The following is an 18063-nucleotide window of genomic DNA, read 5'->3' on the forward strand; positions in this document are numbered from 1 at the left end:
TGGGACACGTACAGAACCTGCAGACTGCAGAAAAAGTAAACCCACAAATCACTCACTGTCGGCTCAATGGACCTAACAGATCCAAAAACCAAAGCACAGCCACAAACCAGGTCAAAACATTGCATATTCTGAAAGACAAACATTTGGATTTACTTGACAACACAGTAGCGCCTGCTACACAATAAAAGCCCAATTCATGGAAACATTTCTGCGATACAATATGAATAAACGGATAGTTTTGGTGTTTCTGCTGTGACGCTATCCTCCAAGCATCCCACCATCTACGTGAGCCTCTTCAAGTATCTCATGGGCAGTTGGGCACTTGACGGACGACTCAAACGTTTCGGCTTTAAAACAAGACGTAACACAGTACATGAAAAGGGAAAAAGGGACTAACCAAAGCAAACAAATAAAGCCTGGCGAATGTACTTTACTTTATTAACAATAGATACACTGTTTCCTTTGCCACTGTAGTAAACCACGGTTAATTTCTTGCCCTGATTGGCTGCCAAGTGCAGTATGAGCCGTCGCCTCTGTGCTTGGCTCGCTGTTTGGACACATTTCTGAAGTTTTCCTCTCACGTTGAAGCATCTGACACAAAGAAAGACTAAAACGTTGTGAGCAAAATTGCGTCACAAAATGTTGCTGTCAAAAATGATGCATTATGGCTGTGAAAAGGTGATGAATGGCTGAATGCAAAGACTCCAAAAACAAACTGTGTGCATCACATCTGACTGGATAAACTAATTTAGTTGTTTTTGAGATGTTGTCACTGCAAAAGAAAAGCTAACTGCATTAATTGCAATAAATCTGCACACTGCACACTAATTTTTTAAATCATTAGATTATTGGAGTACGTTTTACAACTTCTGTTTTTATACATCAAAATTTCAGGTTTAATTGAAACTGTTACTTGCCTTTTTTTGTAATTTACTAACAATTTCTGAGTGAACATTTTTACACACCATTTTTTTCAGTGCAGATATTCCAACACATTGTTTTAAAATGAAACTTTTCCTGCATGTTATCTGTAAACCCTAACGCTCAAAATAATTAATTGGTTTGAGTATGACAAACTTAAATTAAACAAATTAGTTCAGTCAAATTAACTTCTATGAGTACTTTCTTTTACTTTCAAGTTCACAGAACTGATATATTTTAAGTAAACTGAACTCTTTCATTGTTTTGAGTTTTATGAACTTATTACTTTTAATTTAGACAAACTTAAATTTAACTGAAACTGGGCTGGGATTTCTATTTCCCAGCATGCTTTGCCCATGGCACTCGAAAGGGAGAGTAAATGCTAAATTTAAGTGTTATATAATGTTTTTTTTGCACAGGATTAATGTTAAGTGGGAGATTTAGTAGTGATTAATGTTTTGTTATGCTAATTTAGAAGAGTGTCTTAACATGTTAGCAAATTAGCATTTTCTGAACTAGCTTGTTATAGCTAATTAAGTTTACAGTAATAAAAATGTTTATATTGAGGTTACATGATAATTTTAAGTTACATGAATGAATTAATGTACTCAAACATTTCAAGATAAGTACAATTATAATGTTTAAGTACAAAATAAAAATCTGCCAGTTCTGCTTGCTTAAACTTTGAATTTCTTAACTTAAAAATTGAGGCAACTGATTGCCTCAAATTTTTTGAGTTTTGCCAACTTATTCAGGTTTACAGTGTACTTTAAAGTTAAAATTAAATCAAAATGTGATGCTATTCAACAACAAAAGACACTAAAATTACAAAATACTACAAGTGAATTTAAGCATCACAGCATTATAATGTACAATGTGAAAAAGTATATTAATTTTTAAGATTACATTTAACAGCGTCATTGCTCCTGAAGGTTAACTTTAAGTGAGTGTTTGATGGCAGCAAATGTAATCTAAATGCAAAAATAGAGGAAATTACCATCCACAATTAAAAACCCAATATTGGTCAAAATCATTAAATTAGGAAATCCAATATGGTACAGATGTAACTTGTAAGAAACAATTTCATGTTGACTTTACAACTGTAGTCTCCCTTTTTCTCAATTAAAAGTAGGGCAAAACTTGTAGTGTAAAAGCTATATAAAGAAAAAACATCAGAGCTTGAGCCATTAAGTTTCCCTTCCAAACATTATTTATGCGTAACTGCACTGGACGAAAACAAGCAGGCGATAAAGGTGAATGAGTTTGTGTTCACACTTACAAACCATACAGGCCCGGATTATTGTATTCAGGCATTGTTTATGTGTTATCCAGGCAGGGATGGCTGCAAATACGTGTTGTATGAGGAAAAAAAAAAAAAAAAAAACCGTGGATGACAGTGAACTCTCTCACCTCCCCTTAAATGAGAAAAACTCTGGGACGACGTGCTGTCTGACAGCAGCGCTTGGGCACACAGCCACAACCTCACAAAGACACCCGTGCTTTTGGCCTCGGGTGGGGAACGTGGCCCAGCGACGAGAATGTTCACTTTTGTAAAATGGTCTGCAGCATTAGTGCCAGAGAAATTACTAAAAATAAACCAAATAACCTCTGATTTCTCATCCCACACCTCTACAAAGAGAGTAAAACAGGTGGAGCAATCCAATATAAAGGCTCTAAACGCAATCCAGTTAAAGGACTAAAGACCTACGCTTCCACACAAGATTACGAGAACAACAAAGACTTGGACGGCATCCTGCTAGAGTATGATCTAATTCTTCATCTTCAGCTACGTCTCCTAATGCGGTCAGGCTGAAGGCAATGAGATTTCAAGCTGAGAACAGAGCAAAGCATAAAACGACAGTTAATTTCATGTAAAATTACTTGACAAGATCTGAGTTTGACTCTTCTGAAGAAGACTTTAAACATTTAAAGTCTAGATCCAACAGAGAAAAAAAAAAAAAAAAATCAAATCAAACAAAGCACTCAATTAGTATTCACTCCTAAACCACTTGGTAAATGGCTCCGAAACCTGAGATGTTATTGAAGTCAAAATGAAACAGTTGCAACCCTTTTTACTTCCATGGCATATTTCTGAGTGAAAATTCAAAGATATTCAATGAGGAAAAATCTAAGTTTTCAAAAAGACAAAACTTTTCTTAAGAATAACGTGCAGCAATGAATTGTTCACAGTAAGTCCAAAAACATTTAAGAAAGTAAAAAAGGATAAGTATTGAAATTGTTGACTTAAATGTTAAATTTCATAAAGCCCACATTTATCCTTAAGCAAACTAAATATAATTTAATAAACTCTTGTTTTGTTGCACATACAACTGAGGTTATAATATTAACAACATTGCTAATTATGCTAAACTGAGAAATTGTACACTCAAACACTTTAGTTTAGGGTTGCTTATTAGCATGCATATTACTAGGATATTGGCTGTTTATTAGTACTTTACTTATAAAGTACATATTAATGCCTTAATTTCTGCCTGACCATATTCTACATCTCTTAATCTTATCCAATACCTAAAATAAACAACTACCTTACTAACTATTAATAAGCAGTAATTATGAGTTTAATGAGGCAAAAGTCATAGTTAATAGTGAGAATTGGACCCTAAACTAAAGTGTAACCCAACTATCTGTAATTTGGTCACTTTTTAATTAAACAGAAATATCTGCAAAATAACTTAGAGATTGCAAAACATTCAAGTACAACAATACATTTCAGAATTTAGACACCTTTTTAACTCTGAATTTTGAAAATATGACATAAAATGTAGGGTTTTTGGAACTTCTTCGAAATGAAAACCTGGTGATTAAAGCTTGTTTTCATTCATTGCTTCAGAATCTCTTGCCCCTCAACTATCTGATAATATTTACTTGCAGTGAGAAGGGAGAAAAAAAACTAATTTAATTTACCACAAAGTAAAACAAATTAATGTCACTCCTTAACCTTGTTGAAAGGTTTATTGGCAGAATAAAGATGAGTATCGCTCACATTTATGGCTCTGTAATTGAGGGAATAGCCACACACATTGAGATATGCAGTTCAATAAAGAAAAAGGAGCTGGTCTTCACCCATTAAATTATTTTGTACAATACTTCCTCTAAAAACAGCCCTAGCAGTGCAAAGCACTGAGGAAAAACATCATCATTCAAAATAACAATTTAGTTTCAATATATTTAACCCCTCTATATTTCAGCTACTGTATTTCAACATACACTACATTGCCAAAAGTATTGGGACACCCCTCCAAATCATTGAATTCAGGTGTTCCAATCACTTCCATGGCCACAGGTGTATAAAATCAAGTACATAGGCATGCAGACTGCTTCTACAAACATTTGTGAAAGAATGGGTCGCTCTCAGGAGCTCGGTGAATTCAAGCGTGGTACCGTGATAGGTTGCCACCTGTGCAATAAGTCCATTCGTGAAATTTCCTCACTACTAAATATTCCACGGTCAACTGTTAGTGGTATCATAACAAAGTGGAATCAATTGGGAACAACAGCAACTCAGCCACGAAGTGGCAGGCCACGTAAAATCACAGAGCAGGGTCACTCAGCACATGCTGAGGCGCACAGTGCGCAGAAGTCGCCAACTTTCTGCAGAGTCAATAGCTAAAGACCTCCAAACTTCATGTGGCCTTCAGATTAGATCAAGAACAGTGCGTAGAGAGCTTCATGGAATGGGTTTCCATGGCCGACAAGCAGCATCCAAGCCTTACATCAAGTGCAATGCAAAGCGTCAGATGCAGTGGTGTAAAGCACGCTGCCACTGGACTCTAGAGCAGTGGAGACGTGTTCTCTGGAGTGACGAATCACGCTTCTCTGTCTGGCAATCCCATGGACGAGTCTGGGTTTGGCGGTTGCCAGGAGAACAGTACTTGCCTGACTGCATTGTGCCAAGTGTAAAGTTTGGTGGAGGGGGGATTATGGTGTGGGGTTGTTTTTGAGGGGTTGGGCTTGGCCCCTTAGTTCCAGTGAAAGGAACTCTTAATGCTTCAGCATACCAAGACATTTTGGACAATTTCATGCTCCCAAATTTGTGGGAACAGTTTCCTGTTACTACATGACTGCACACCAGTGCACAAAGCAAGGTCCATAAAGACATGGATGAGCGAGTTTGGTGTGGAGGAACTTGACTGGCCTGCACAGAGTCCTGACCTCAACCCGACAGAACACCTTTGGGATAAATTAGAGCGGAGACTGCGAGCCAGGCCTTCTCGCCAACATCACTGCCTGACCTCACAAATGCGCTTCCAGATGAATGGTCAAAAATTCCCATAAACACACTCCTAAACCTTGTGAAAAGCCTTCCCAGAAGAGTTGAGGCTGTTATAGCTGCAAAGGGTGGGCCAACTCCATATTAAACCCTACGGATACCAAAACTTTTGGTAATATAGTGTAGTTATGACCACTTGAAAGACAACAAAAAAATCAAAATTGACTTAAATTTGGTCTTATTGTGTGCAAGTCATCACTACATGTTATAATGAAGAAAGTTTATTTTCAGAATCTTTCATCAAAATGTAATAACTTTCTGCATCTGAAGGGGAAAAATAGTTCAGACTCTAAATTCTGATTGGATGAGCCACATTTGAAGTCATCGTAAAATGATCAAGAAAAACGAAAAACGTACCTGGGTCAAACATTTTTGCAAAACGCAAAATACGTTGCGTCGTCCACGTTTCGTGACAGTTTCGAAGTGAAATGTCCAGTGAGTGGCGCTAAAAGCGTGTTTAGTTTTTTTCCGTAACAGATGAACGTGAATATGGCAATGTTTTATTATGTTGGAGTTTGCACATATCACCGCAGTTGTCCAGCAATGTCCAGTGAGTGGCGCTAAAAGCTTAATGCTCCATCACGATTAATAACGTACACCTACACTAAACCTTAAACCTACCCTACCTGTTAACAAAAGCAAATGTGACATAAAAACGCAGTCGTAACCATGGCATTTTAGCTTGTTTTTGAACTCTTGTCATTGAGCTCTTTTACCGTGACTTATCTTTCATGGAATTCGAACCCGAGTACAATTCAGTACCAGGCAGCTAAGCTATCAAGCAAGCTTGTTACGTCAGTAAAACTGAACATCTGGAGCTGGGTAAGTGATGCAGAATATATTCGTTTACAAAACATGCACTATGGTAAAAAGTGTTTTGGGGTCATAACATTATTGTGCAAGGAGCCGCGTGAAAACAAGTCTTTATTAATCCATAATCTGGCCCTGTAATCATAATTGTGTGTGAAAACGATTAAAAGTGCTTGCTGTTTTACTGCCTCTAGGTGTTCATTTCTGTTAGAAACTGCAGTGATATGTACGTATTGGTAAGCATTTTGCGTTTTGCAAAAATGTTGACACAGGTACGTTTTTCCAATGAGACTGTGTTAAAAATTATGATGAACACAACTGTGATAACACATTTTGATGTACTACTGTAGGTTACGTTGTTATGTTGCTAGGCAACGGTAAACAACCTATAGAGTGCAACAGTCGGGTTCCAGAAGCAAAAACTCATTTTCTTCATGGGGAAATTGATTTTTAACTTCAAAACCTTTAAAGACAGCCTTACTGTGAGCTACGAGGTTGTTGAGTGTTAGTATTTGCTGCTGTTGAAGCCGTCAGCCCGCATTATTTAAACTTAGTTGTAAAATAATCATGTTAACAGTGGATGTTGTGATGAAAAACTACATTACCCATGATGCTGTACTGAAAATTACACCAATCAGATAGTCAAAAGCAAAACACACCAAAAAATCTCGTTAACTCTGCCCACTCCCACAAAGCACTGCGAATGATGTAATCGAGTCGATCTCTACACTCTCAAAATATTTAAATGTCTGAATATATATGCATATATTGCAGCAAACTTAAAATATATTGTTTTTATATATAATCAACACTTTTAAACGAGTAGTTTTATATTTCTCAATTTTCAATTCCATTATGCTGTTCTCAATGCTTCATTTGATTATTGTTCTTTCCCTCACTAAAGTCTTTAAGTACACAGTCTTGTACCTTTGTCATTTTTGTCCAATTTTCAAATACTTTTTTGCTTCAAATTAAAGTTTGTAATGTTATGATTCATATGTAGCTAATTGGCTTGGTTCATGGCTTACAATGCTTTAATGAAAAAAGTCTATTTGTGAATAGACTTAATGAAATAAATGAAATCTGTTCATCATATAACGCGATCAAGTCTCTTCAGAAAATTTGGACTAAACCACTCGATTCATATGATTTAGCTTTACGATCTCTTTATGAACTTTTTGAAGCATCAAAGTGGTAGTCCCATAGCTGTCAATAGAGGGACAGAAATCTCTCAGATTTCATCAAAAAGATATTTGTGTTCGGAAGATGAATAAAAGTCTTACGGGTTTGGAACGACATAAGGGTGAGAAATTAATGACAGAATTTTCATTTTTGGGTAAACTAACCTACATGGAACCTTATTGTAAAGTTTTACACAATTGTTTATTCTGATCTGAGCCTTTTAACATATTGATGTTGCCGCCGTTTTATAAAAGCAATAAGCCACTAAAATGAAGAGATTGGCCTCCAAAATAATAGACATGGAATAAAAAAAAAAAATTAAAAAAAATAAAAACTTCCATTTTGATTTCACCCTTACATTGGGATTTGATTAATAATTAATGTCAAAAAAACTGTTCTCAAAGTACATGTAACCCATCAGGTAGCGTAACAGAGCTGCCAAAATTCTCTAAAGCACACAAATGCTCGAGACAAGCTGTCTTTCCACCCTCTCATGTGCTGAAAGGATCCCAACTCAACGCTTACTGATCCCTGCATTGCTAGCATGGTTTGACAGAGACATTATGGCATGAGATCATTGACAGATAAAGCCGGACGGATACAAACAGCAACCAGCTCATCAGGTCAGATTTTTCAGGCATGTTGTAAGAGGCATCGACCTCATTTGTGGCCCACAACAACCCAACATGGAGAACTGTGTCAATAAAAGAAACAAGCTGCCTTGAATCTTTAGTCAATGAATATTGAGTAGGGGCGTGACTACGTTAAGACTGAACAAGTCAACAGGTCAGTCGAATACGTCAATGTGGAAATTACGGCCCCTGCGAGGTGGAATAAGGGCAGGTTGCTCCGTTCATGCCCTGGAACATCTTGACATGGTAAAGCGAGGATACGGAGTTAAAACTGATGTGTTTGTAACAAGATCACAAGCAGAAAAGAGTGTAACGTGAATGGCTTAAAACGGTCTAATCTATAACACCTGCTATTTCCTTGATTTCTCACCATCATAAAACTTAATGTGAAAAGTTATATAATCAGTATCAAAAAGGATCGCTGCCTTTTTCCATAAAAAATAAATTGTTATACTTCAAAAAAAATATTTTATATATATATATATATAAAAAATGTTAAAATATTTTTAAAGTCTTGATTTGCACAAACTATGAGCAAAAAAAAGTGTGATTTAAAAACAAAAAAACTGATTAATTGATTAACAATCGTTTTCTTTGCAAAAAAAAACAAAAAAAACACAAATGCTGTTTATCTTCAGTTAAACAATTCCCAAGCACAATTTTTTTGAAAGAAAAACAGCAACATTTGTACATTATTTTTTATAATAAATGATTTATGAAATTTACATTATATATTTAAAATCAGTTTTTTTTCAATAAATACAGAGATTTTAATAACTAATTTAGTTTTTTTTTTTTAAATAATGCATACATTTTATGCATGTATTTAAAGTTTGTTCTTGTACGTGAATGTATGAAAATCAGTTTTGAAGTAACAACCTCAAGAAAATGGCCACACACCAATGCACCTGCGAAAAAAGCCTGCGAAAATGCTCCGATTTCCTGAGAAAAAGCCCACCCTGGAGATTCGGAGAGCTGAACATAGAGCTCACATGCTACATGGCAAATGTTCAGATACATGACCTGGAAGACAAGAGGTCAGCAGGCAGCAGACGCCGAAATGAGTCCCAAAACCCTCAACGGCAAGAGCACCTACAGGGTGGGCCACTTCAAAGACATTCCACACTCCTGGAATTCTGGGAGACATACCAAGGCAAACTACAGAGTGTCAGAAGATCCCAAACAGGTCCATGGAGTTAAAGAGGCCAACGGTAATGTTAAAACTATTACAACGTATTCTGACATCTTAATATTCTCGAGTTCAACCGTAGATAACAATGACGGGAGAGTTTACTTTAAAAGACTGGCTCAGATTTGGAACCACTGGGGATGGTTTCAAATAGAGCAAAGCTTGCTAAGATTCTTTACCTGAAAAACAAAAAGATTGCATGAAGGTTTATCAAGTTTCTCTTAGAAAAATAATGCCATCTGCAAACACCTCATGTTTTCCCAATCTACAGTTCAAATGGATCGCTGGGATGCAACAGTTCCCTATAATAGGGAAGATCCAATTATTCCCAGACCATTATTTATAACACCATGTTACTTATTGCAGGCATCAGTCCAGCACTTTCTTGAGACGGCAGCTCTAAAAAGCATTAACAGGCGACGATTCTAAGTGTGCCCATAAAAGTGCCTATCCTAAATTTAAAATCATGTTCAGAAATGGAAAAGCTGAAGGGGTTTAGATATAGTAGCTATATATTTCACAGCAATACAGGATCTCACTAAATGTGTGCTGAAGCTACTCCATTTAACACATGAATGAGAAAAATTGTGAATATAAAAATTAAATTTAGCACAAACCTGATAGCGCTTTATAGTAACTTTTGCATGTACATATGTATATACATATAAGGTAGCCAATGGCCAATATAATGGCAATATATTATAAATAACATATGATTTGATAAATGTACCACTGGTCAAAGCTTTTTTTGTTAATGACTTACAATACAATTAACAAGAACTAATATGAATAACTTATTTTAATAAATATTACACTGATTTAAATATAAACAAACCACTGTTCTGTTAAATATGATATCATGTTTGATATAATGATAATTCATATAAATTATCATCAAAACATGAACTATATAGAATTAAAAATGATTATAAAGAGTTAGGTACTCCCACACAAAGCTTAAAATATCTTACAGTACAATATTGTGCACGCAAGCAACATTCTTTTCCTTCTCAATTATTAATTGATGTCATACAGAAGACGAGCACACATCTCTGGAAATACAGATAGAAAGAAAACCAATGTAGGCTAATCCTGCAATTATGGGATCTGGGAATCTTCTTAGGGCCTCAACTTGTTTACAACACGCTTCCACATCGAACGTGAAGAACGTGCGTGTGCGTCTCCGTGACTGGAATCCAGGCGTGCGCGCGCTCGCGAATCCCGCCGAGTCCAGTCACGAGCGCTAATCTGGCCTTCGGGCTGACGCAAAGAACGCCAGGCCTAAGGAGCAGTCCATTTTGAGAGGAACCGGGGGAACGATGTATAAAACATACGTTTAACTACAGAAAAAATAAATAATATTTCATTCTACAAATGACCTAAATTGTACCTTTATAAAATAAACTATTTATAAAACGGCTTAGAAATATCCATGTTCAACACAAAAGGCAATTTAAAAACAAACAAATGATGCAACATCCCTCGCCAACACGTCGGAGCTGCCAGAAGTATACATGGAGTGAATTCCACAAGTCCCCTCAGTTGTAAACTATAATAGTACACACACAGCGGAATAACATATCAACATTTTGTGAATTAAAGCGTGTTATTACTCACTTTCTCCATGTAGCGATCCGCAGAGGCACACGATGTAGGCGAAAGTGACCAAAACAACCACAGATGTGTCCAGCCGCATTATGTCTCGCGACACGTTTTAGTTTTCTTGAAAAATAAATCCACCTCTGGCGTGTCCAGAAAAAAAAAAAAAAAAATCAATAAAAGAAAATAAAACGTTAATTAGCTTATATCCAGGCCAATAAAGTCTCAATCCCAGCGACAACTTAAATGAGACCCCCCAAGAAGGGGACCCAGGGGTCCAGCGTGCTTCAGTTAAAAAATAATGTTCAGTTTAAGTAGTTGTTGCCTACACAGCACGGGTTAAATTACTATTAAATAACATGATCTTGCACTCTAGTGAAAAGTAAATGAATAAAAATCATTTTGAACGATTTTTCAGATGCATCTCTGCTTTCAGTAGATCAGGCATGAAAAACGTCCATGCATTTCTTCCATGGAATCAACCCCACACTTCTAGGAATGAGGTACCCTTAAGGGTACAGTACATTGCAACTTTTTCATACCCCTGCTTTAGTTCGCAAATTCCTGTAAAATTAATAAGAGTATGGTAGCCCAGGTTGCCTCAAAAAAGGGGAAAAAATCCACAGTTCTCAGAAAAGCTTGCAGATGTTTCCCAATAGTCAAAATTTCCAATAATTTGACAGATTTTAATGTCTCTGAGGGCAGAAGCAAAATGTAGGCGTTATTCCACAGGTCGTTTCATGTTTTGCCAAATGTTCTTATCAGAAAAAATGGGCATCTCCTCGTCCCCATATACACATGCATATAAACCAAAAGAGCTTTTTTGCTATTCCGCTGTCAGATAAGCCACCGTCCCCTAAAATTAAGTATCCACACACGTTTGTGTATTTTCAAAGCGTTGAGAGCCAAATAAAAATATGGATATTTCCCTAAAGCCTTTGCTTCTAGCACAATGCTCCCGAAGTGTGTGAGCGTACGCGCGTCACGGTCGCGTTGCGTTTTAATCTTCCACGTTAATCAACAGACCAGCGTCCAACGCGTGTCGGGCCTGCCCATAAAACCACTCAATTCCGTCCACAAAACCCCAGTGTGCGGTTTAGATGAACTCATTGGCGTGGGAATGGGCTGAAAGTGGGAAAAAAACTTCTCTCGTGTTGTCGGCGGTATGGTTTTCTCCCTCTCGTCTCTCCCTGTGTACCTCCACCAGTAAACAAGTACTGCCAGTCAGCTGGGGTAGAGCAGCAGTGAAGCCGAAAACACGGAGCGGATCGCAGCGGATCATGGCTGCTGGAATGGAGTCTGTTACACCCACTTAAAGAGAAAGCAAGAGTCAAGAATTAAATACATTGACGCTTTTTCCATGGTATATAAGGCTTAAGACTAAGAATTTTGGTACTTGAAATTTGAATCCATGAAGTATTTTACATGTAAAAAATAATTAATTTATATTAAATTTATTTTAAAAATATATAAAAATTATATTTTGATCTATCAATTAAAATATATGTATTCAATGTTAGTTGATAAAGAAATAATATTTAAAAATGTGAACTTTTCAAAAATTAAAAAATAATAATATAATATATTAGTGCTGTCAAATTGATTAATCGCATCTAACATAAAATTTTGTAAATATATAAAACATATCAATATTATATAATATATATAATACATTTGACAGCACTAAATATAATATAAAATAATAATAATATAATATAGTATAATATAATATAATGTCTATATGTTTTTTATTAACTTATATTTCAGTTTTAGTTTTAATTATTGAAACACATCATTAGTTAAATGAAAATAAAATAAAAATGTTTCTTTGGCAACTAGATTAAATAATATAATAATTTTTAAGGTTTCATTTTATTTTATATAACGTTATTTCATTTTTAAGCAATTAATTTTTTTATGATTTTTGGTTTTAGTCATAACCTGTCTCTGATTTCACTGACTTGTTTGAACAGATATGATGACTGTTAACGTACTAACATTGAAGGCGATGATTTGCCACTGAAGTCACTGTGACATGAAGGCGTCTGCCTAAAACATAAATGTAATTTAATTGGACAGTTTAATCTGTGAAAGCACTCAGGAACGGAACATCTTGCTTGCTTTAAAGCTGTGATTAATCTATCTGTTATACAAGAGCTCATATACTGACAGTTCTAACACCAGTAATCCAAAATGATTTCTGTGATCAGATTATTCCCACCCCCCTTTATCAACCCAGCCACATACACACCTGTCAGATGGTGACCGCTCATGTCATTTCCTGTGCTTTGCTGTCATTTTCTGTTCTCAATAGAATTCTCACAGCCAATGAGAACTCATTCTCATTACCATACTATTAAAAAATCACACATTTGTATATGCATAGTGTAAAAATAATCCTCATTCTCATAGTGCAGAAAAACTACAGTATATTATTCATAATGTAAAGCATTTATAGATCATATGCTAATGATTTTGATGCTGTGAGTCTCAAAACGTTTTCAAGAGATTCACTTTGTTATATATAATATTATGCACAATTTTAAAAATGTGACTGCTGAGTGAATTCTGTAACACTAAATTCATAGTTTAATTTGCAGGGAAATTATAATAAGTTTAAATAAATAATTGTGTGACAGAAATATGTATAGATAAGTACAAATGAGAAGGAAAATATGCTATTGATACACCCGGACACACCTGTTTTGTTTGCATAGGGACCTTTTAAAGCCATAACTTAACTAAAAGAAACACACAAGCAAATGTCAAATGTCTATGAACACTGATAGAGCAAATATTGTTTGCTGTTTCATTACTTACACCCCTTTGTCAATAACACTAGATTTTTTTTTGCCAGTGGGATATTGACATTATTAGAAGAACGAATAGATCGATGTTCACTTCAACATTTGTTTAGACACGCCTATTGAACTCTTATCACTCATGCATATAAAAGAGCAAGATATCAAGTGAAATGTTTTATAGATTCATCAGTTAGTTTGAATGAGTTTGAGGTCTACGTAGGAAGATCAAAGACGTTTTTGAACACATTTCGAAGTTGTGATGAAGTCGTGAAGTATCTATCTATTTATTTATCTATCTATCTGTCTGTCTGTCTGTCTATCTACATACACTCACCAGCCACTTTATTAGGTACACCTGTTCCTGTTGAACTGCTTGTTAACACAAATATCTAATCAGCCAATCACATGGCAGCAACTCAATGCATTTAAGCATGTAGACATGGTCAAGACGATCTACTGAAGTTCAAACTGAGCATCACAATGGGGAAGGAAGTTGATTTAAGTGACTTTGAATGTGGAATGGCTCTTGTCTGAGTATTTCAGAAAATATCTAGTGAGCAGCAGTTCTGTGGGTGAAAATGCCTTGTTGATGCCAGAGGTCAGAGGAAAATGGCCAGACTGGTTTGGGCCAATAGAAAGGCCACAGTAACTCAAATACCCACTGGTTATAACCGAGGTCTCCAGAAGAGCATCTCTGAACACACAACATGTCAAACCTTGAAGCAGATGAGCTACAGCTGCAGAAGATCACACCGGTGTCACTTCTGTCAGCTGAGAACAGCAAACTGAGGCTACAATTTACACTGCCTCACCAACATTACAAAACAGAAGATTGAAAAAAAACCTTAACTCATCTGATGAGTCTTGATTTTTGCTGTGACATTCAGATGGTAGGGTCAGAATTTGGCGTAAAGAACATGAAAGCATGGATCCATCATGTCTTGTATCAACGGTTCAGGCTGCTGGTGGTGTAATGGTGTTTGGGTATTTTCTTGCACACTTTGGGCTCCTTAGTACCAACTGAGCTTCATTTAAATGCCACAGCCGACCTGAGTATTGTTGCTAATCATGTCCATCACTTTATGACCACAGTGTACCCATCTTCTGATGACTACTTCCGGCAGGATAACGCACCATGTCACAAAGCTCAAATTATCTCAGACTGTTTTTTTGAACATGACAATGAGTTCACTATCAAATACTTCACAAGATCTTAATCCAATAGATCACCTTTGGATATGTGGTGGAATGGGAAATTCGCATAATGGATGAGCAAACAAATCAGAAGCAACTGTGTGATGCTATCTTGTCAGTATAGTCCAAAATCTCTGAGGAATGTTTCCAGTACCTTGTTGAATCATGAAGAATTAAGGCAGCTCTGAACCCAGCTAACGGAATTTTGTTATAAGAACATTCTCTAAATGTTCAGTGTTGATTCTGGGAATGTAAACAGTGTCCAGTTTTCTTGAAGTTAGAGGAACGTTTTTTTATGACGTTTCTCAAATGTTCTTTCAGCTTAATCATATTTGATTTAAAATTCAACATTCTAGGAACGTTGATTTGTAACATTCCAAGAACATGAAAATGTCCAGTTTCCTTAATGTTAGTAGAATGTTTATTTAAAGGTTAGTATGATGTTCCTGAAACATTCTTTCTATCATTCAAACACCTGCTGTGAACAAGCACCGAAAGAAAGAGAAATAAAAACACAAACTACGACTTTCTTCAGCCACAGCCTTAGATGAACTGAAGATCTGATTAAACAACTCCACAAACGGCATTACCAGCTTCCCTTATTACTAACCAGACTGACTTTATTACTGTCAGATGTCTACAGAAGTTCTTATTGAGGAATAACAGAGGTTTAGATGTTGATGTCTTATTGAAAATGTTTCGTTTGAGGTCACCATTATGGAGATCAATGTTTGTTTTAGTGGGGCTCTTGACCCTTGACTTTTGTTGAGTTGCTTCTTTATCAGAAATTGCAGGTGTTTTCAGAAAACATTTCTGCATTGATAAAGCAGATCGTCTGTTTTGACAAACAACTGCTTTTTCTGTAGTTTTGCTTACTTTTAGAATTAAAATGATATTTGAGAATAATAAACTCAAATGATGTGATAAAATCATTCGTAACACTGAAGAGATTTTTGTAAAATTGTCTAAAACTATTTCAAAGTTAAACACAACACACTTAGACATCAGACTTATCATACAAACCACAACAATGGTGACAATAAAAAAATAATAATTCAGCTGCATAATTTATTCATGCCGCAATGCATGCTGGGAGCCATGAATGTGTTTTGTATCCTGGCAAGAAGCAGGTCACCATTGTTGTGTTTCATATGCTGAATGTTGATGTCTGAGTGTATAAATGACACAAAACATGTCTTAAACAGAATGTCTTATTCTCAATAATGCATCAGTTCCTTAAGTCAGCAATTATAGAAAAAAATGCAGTTGTTTAAACCACTTAAATTCAGTCATTTGTTTGTTATTAAAACAGACATATTGTTCAGCTTTATCAATGCAAAAGTGTTTTCTGAAAACACCTGCAATTATTGATAAAGAAGAAACTTTACAAAAGTCAAGGGCCCAACTAAAGCAAACACTGATCTCCATGATGGTGACCCCAAACGAAACATTTTCAATAAGACATCAACATCTAAACCTTCAGAGATTTAATGTCTTTTATCCTCAGTTCATCTAAGGCTGTGGCTGAAGAAAGTTCTTATTTCTCTTTCTTTCAGTGTTTGTTCACAGCAGGTGTTTGAATGACTGAAAGAATGTTACAGGAACATCATACTAACCTTTAAATAACATTCTACTAACATTAAGGAAACTGGACATTTTTATGTTCTTGGAATGTTACAAATAGGGTTGGGAATCGTGAGAAATTTTCCGGTTCCGGTTCCGATTCCGATTCTGCCTAACAATTCCGGTTCCGGTTCCATTAAAATAATTAAACAACTAATAAAAAATAGTAGTAAGGGAAAAATGCACAATACTTGACTTAAACAGTCCTTTTTGTGTTTATTATTCTTGTAAAATGACTGTTAATCTCAACAAATTCACTAACACTTTACAATAAGGTTCATTAGTTCACTTTAGTTAACTACATTAACATGAACTAATAATAAACTGCATTTCTACAGCATTTATTAATTTTTGTTCATGTTAATTTCAACATTTACTAATACATTAAAATCAAGAGTTGTATTTGTTAACATTAGTTAATGCACTGTGAAGTAACATGAACAAACTATGAACGGCTGTATTTTTATTAACTAACATTAACAAAGATTAACAAATACAGTAACAAATGTATTGCTCATGGTTAGTTCATAAATGAACCTTATTGTAACGTGTTACCTCAAATTAGATAAGACGCTTGAACACATGTAAGATTCAGACAGGTGAAACAATATTTTTGTGAGATGGATTCATAAAGACTTGTTTCTGAAAGAATGATTCAGTGATAGACACATTTTTAACAGTAAATTTGTTGCCACCTAGTGGCGTAACAATGCAATCGATACAGTCGTTATTTGAAGTCCAGTTACTTTCAGAAGGTAATTTATTATACATAAACATCAGCGTTTCTATCTGAATAATAAGCTTTTGTATACCATAATTGGAATAGGCCTATTTGTCACACAGAAATAATGATACTGTGCGTTTGAAAAGACTGTTTGTGAAGCTGTTTATATCTACACATGACAACTCTCTTTAGATCAACGGCAGCGCGAACGCAGATTTGAATGTCGCGATTTTATTTTTGTCAAAGGTTTAATATACACGGGCGAATCGTTGTAATTTAGGAATTAGATCATGTGTGTGATGAAATCGAGAACGTGATCTTTTAAAGATTAATCGTGCAGCTTTGGGCACCTCTCTCTCTCTCTCTCTCTCTCTCTGCATTGTAATCTGATGTATATGAGTAGCGCGAGGGCTTTTCAGTGCATTCATTGCTATAATATTCATGATGTGAGATGTCTCTATTAAAGGATAAGCTCCCCGCACTTCGCCCACCCATCACACCAGAACCGTTTTCGGAACCAAAACTTAGAAATCTTGCACACTTCCGGTTCTTTTCAAAAAACACTACCGGTTCTCGGTTCCCAACCCCATCAACATTCCTAGAATGTTGAATTTTAAATCAAAATTAAGTTTGAGGAACATCATACCTTATAAAAACGTTCCTCTAACGTCAAGAAAACTGGACAATTTTTACGTTCCCAGAACCAACACTGAATATTTAGAGAATGTTCTTATAGCAAAATCGGTTAGCTGGGAAGGCAAAAGGGGGTCCAACCTTGTACTAACAAGGTCCTACCTAATGAAGTGGCTTGTGAGTGTCTGTCTGTCTGTCTGTCTATCTATCTAATCTATCTATCTAATCTATCTAAACTTACACAAACAAAACCATACACAAAACAGCCTCAAGATACAACTGGATAAGATAAGTGATTTGGCCAGCACAGTTTCAGAACAGAAGAGGTTATTTACCACAACACCAAGGAGGAAAGAATGAGAAACCAGGTAACCAAAGAGCTTCCTGAACAACTTCCTCTGTGTTGCTCACCATTAGTGTTTACAGGAGGGCAGATCCCCCATACCACCCATCCTGGAGGA

At 35.8% G+C, this 18063-nt stretch overlaps 1 protein-coding gene across 4 annotated transcripts in view; it reads right to left on the bottom strand.

Moving 5' to 3' along the window:
- The window catches only part of insrb (insulin receptor b), a 134026-nt gene that overhangs the window by 67368 nt on the left and 48595 nt on the right, over window positions 1-18063 (bottom strand). Inside the window, exon 4 of one of the 4 annotated variants that reach the window (XM_051910251.1) lies at window positions 10643-10765. The exons of the other annotated variants lie outside the window; for them this stretch is intronic. Within the exon in view, the coding sequence (XP_051766211.1) occupies window positions 10643-10721 (79 nt within the window). The 5' untranslated portion in view covers window positions 10722-10765. The remainder of the gene's footprint in view (window positions 1-10642; window positions 10766-18063) is intronic. 4 annotated transcript variants of the gene reach the window in all.

This window comes from Ctenopharyngodon idella, chromosome 10, assembly GCF_019924925.1.
Source record: "Ctenopharyngodon idella isolate HZGC_01 chromosome 10, HZGC01, whole genome shotgun sequence".
In the NCBI taxonomy this organism is placed as follows: domain Eukaryota; kingdom Metazoa; phylum Chordata; class Actinopteri; order Cypriniformes; family Xenocyprididae; genus Ctenopharyngodon; species Ctenopharyngodon idella.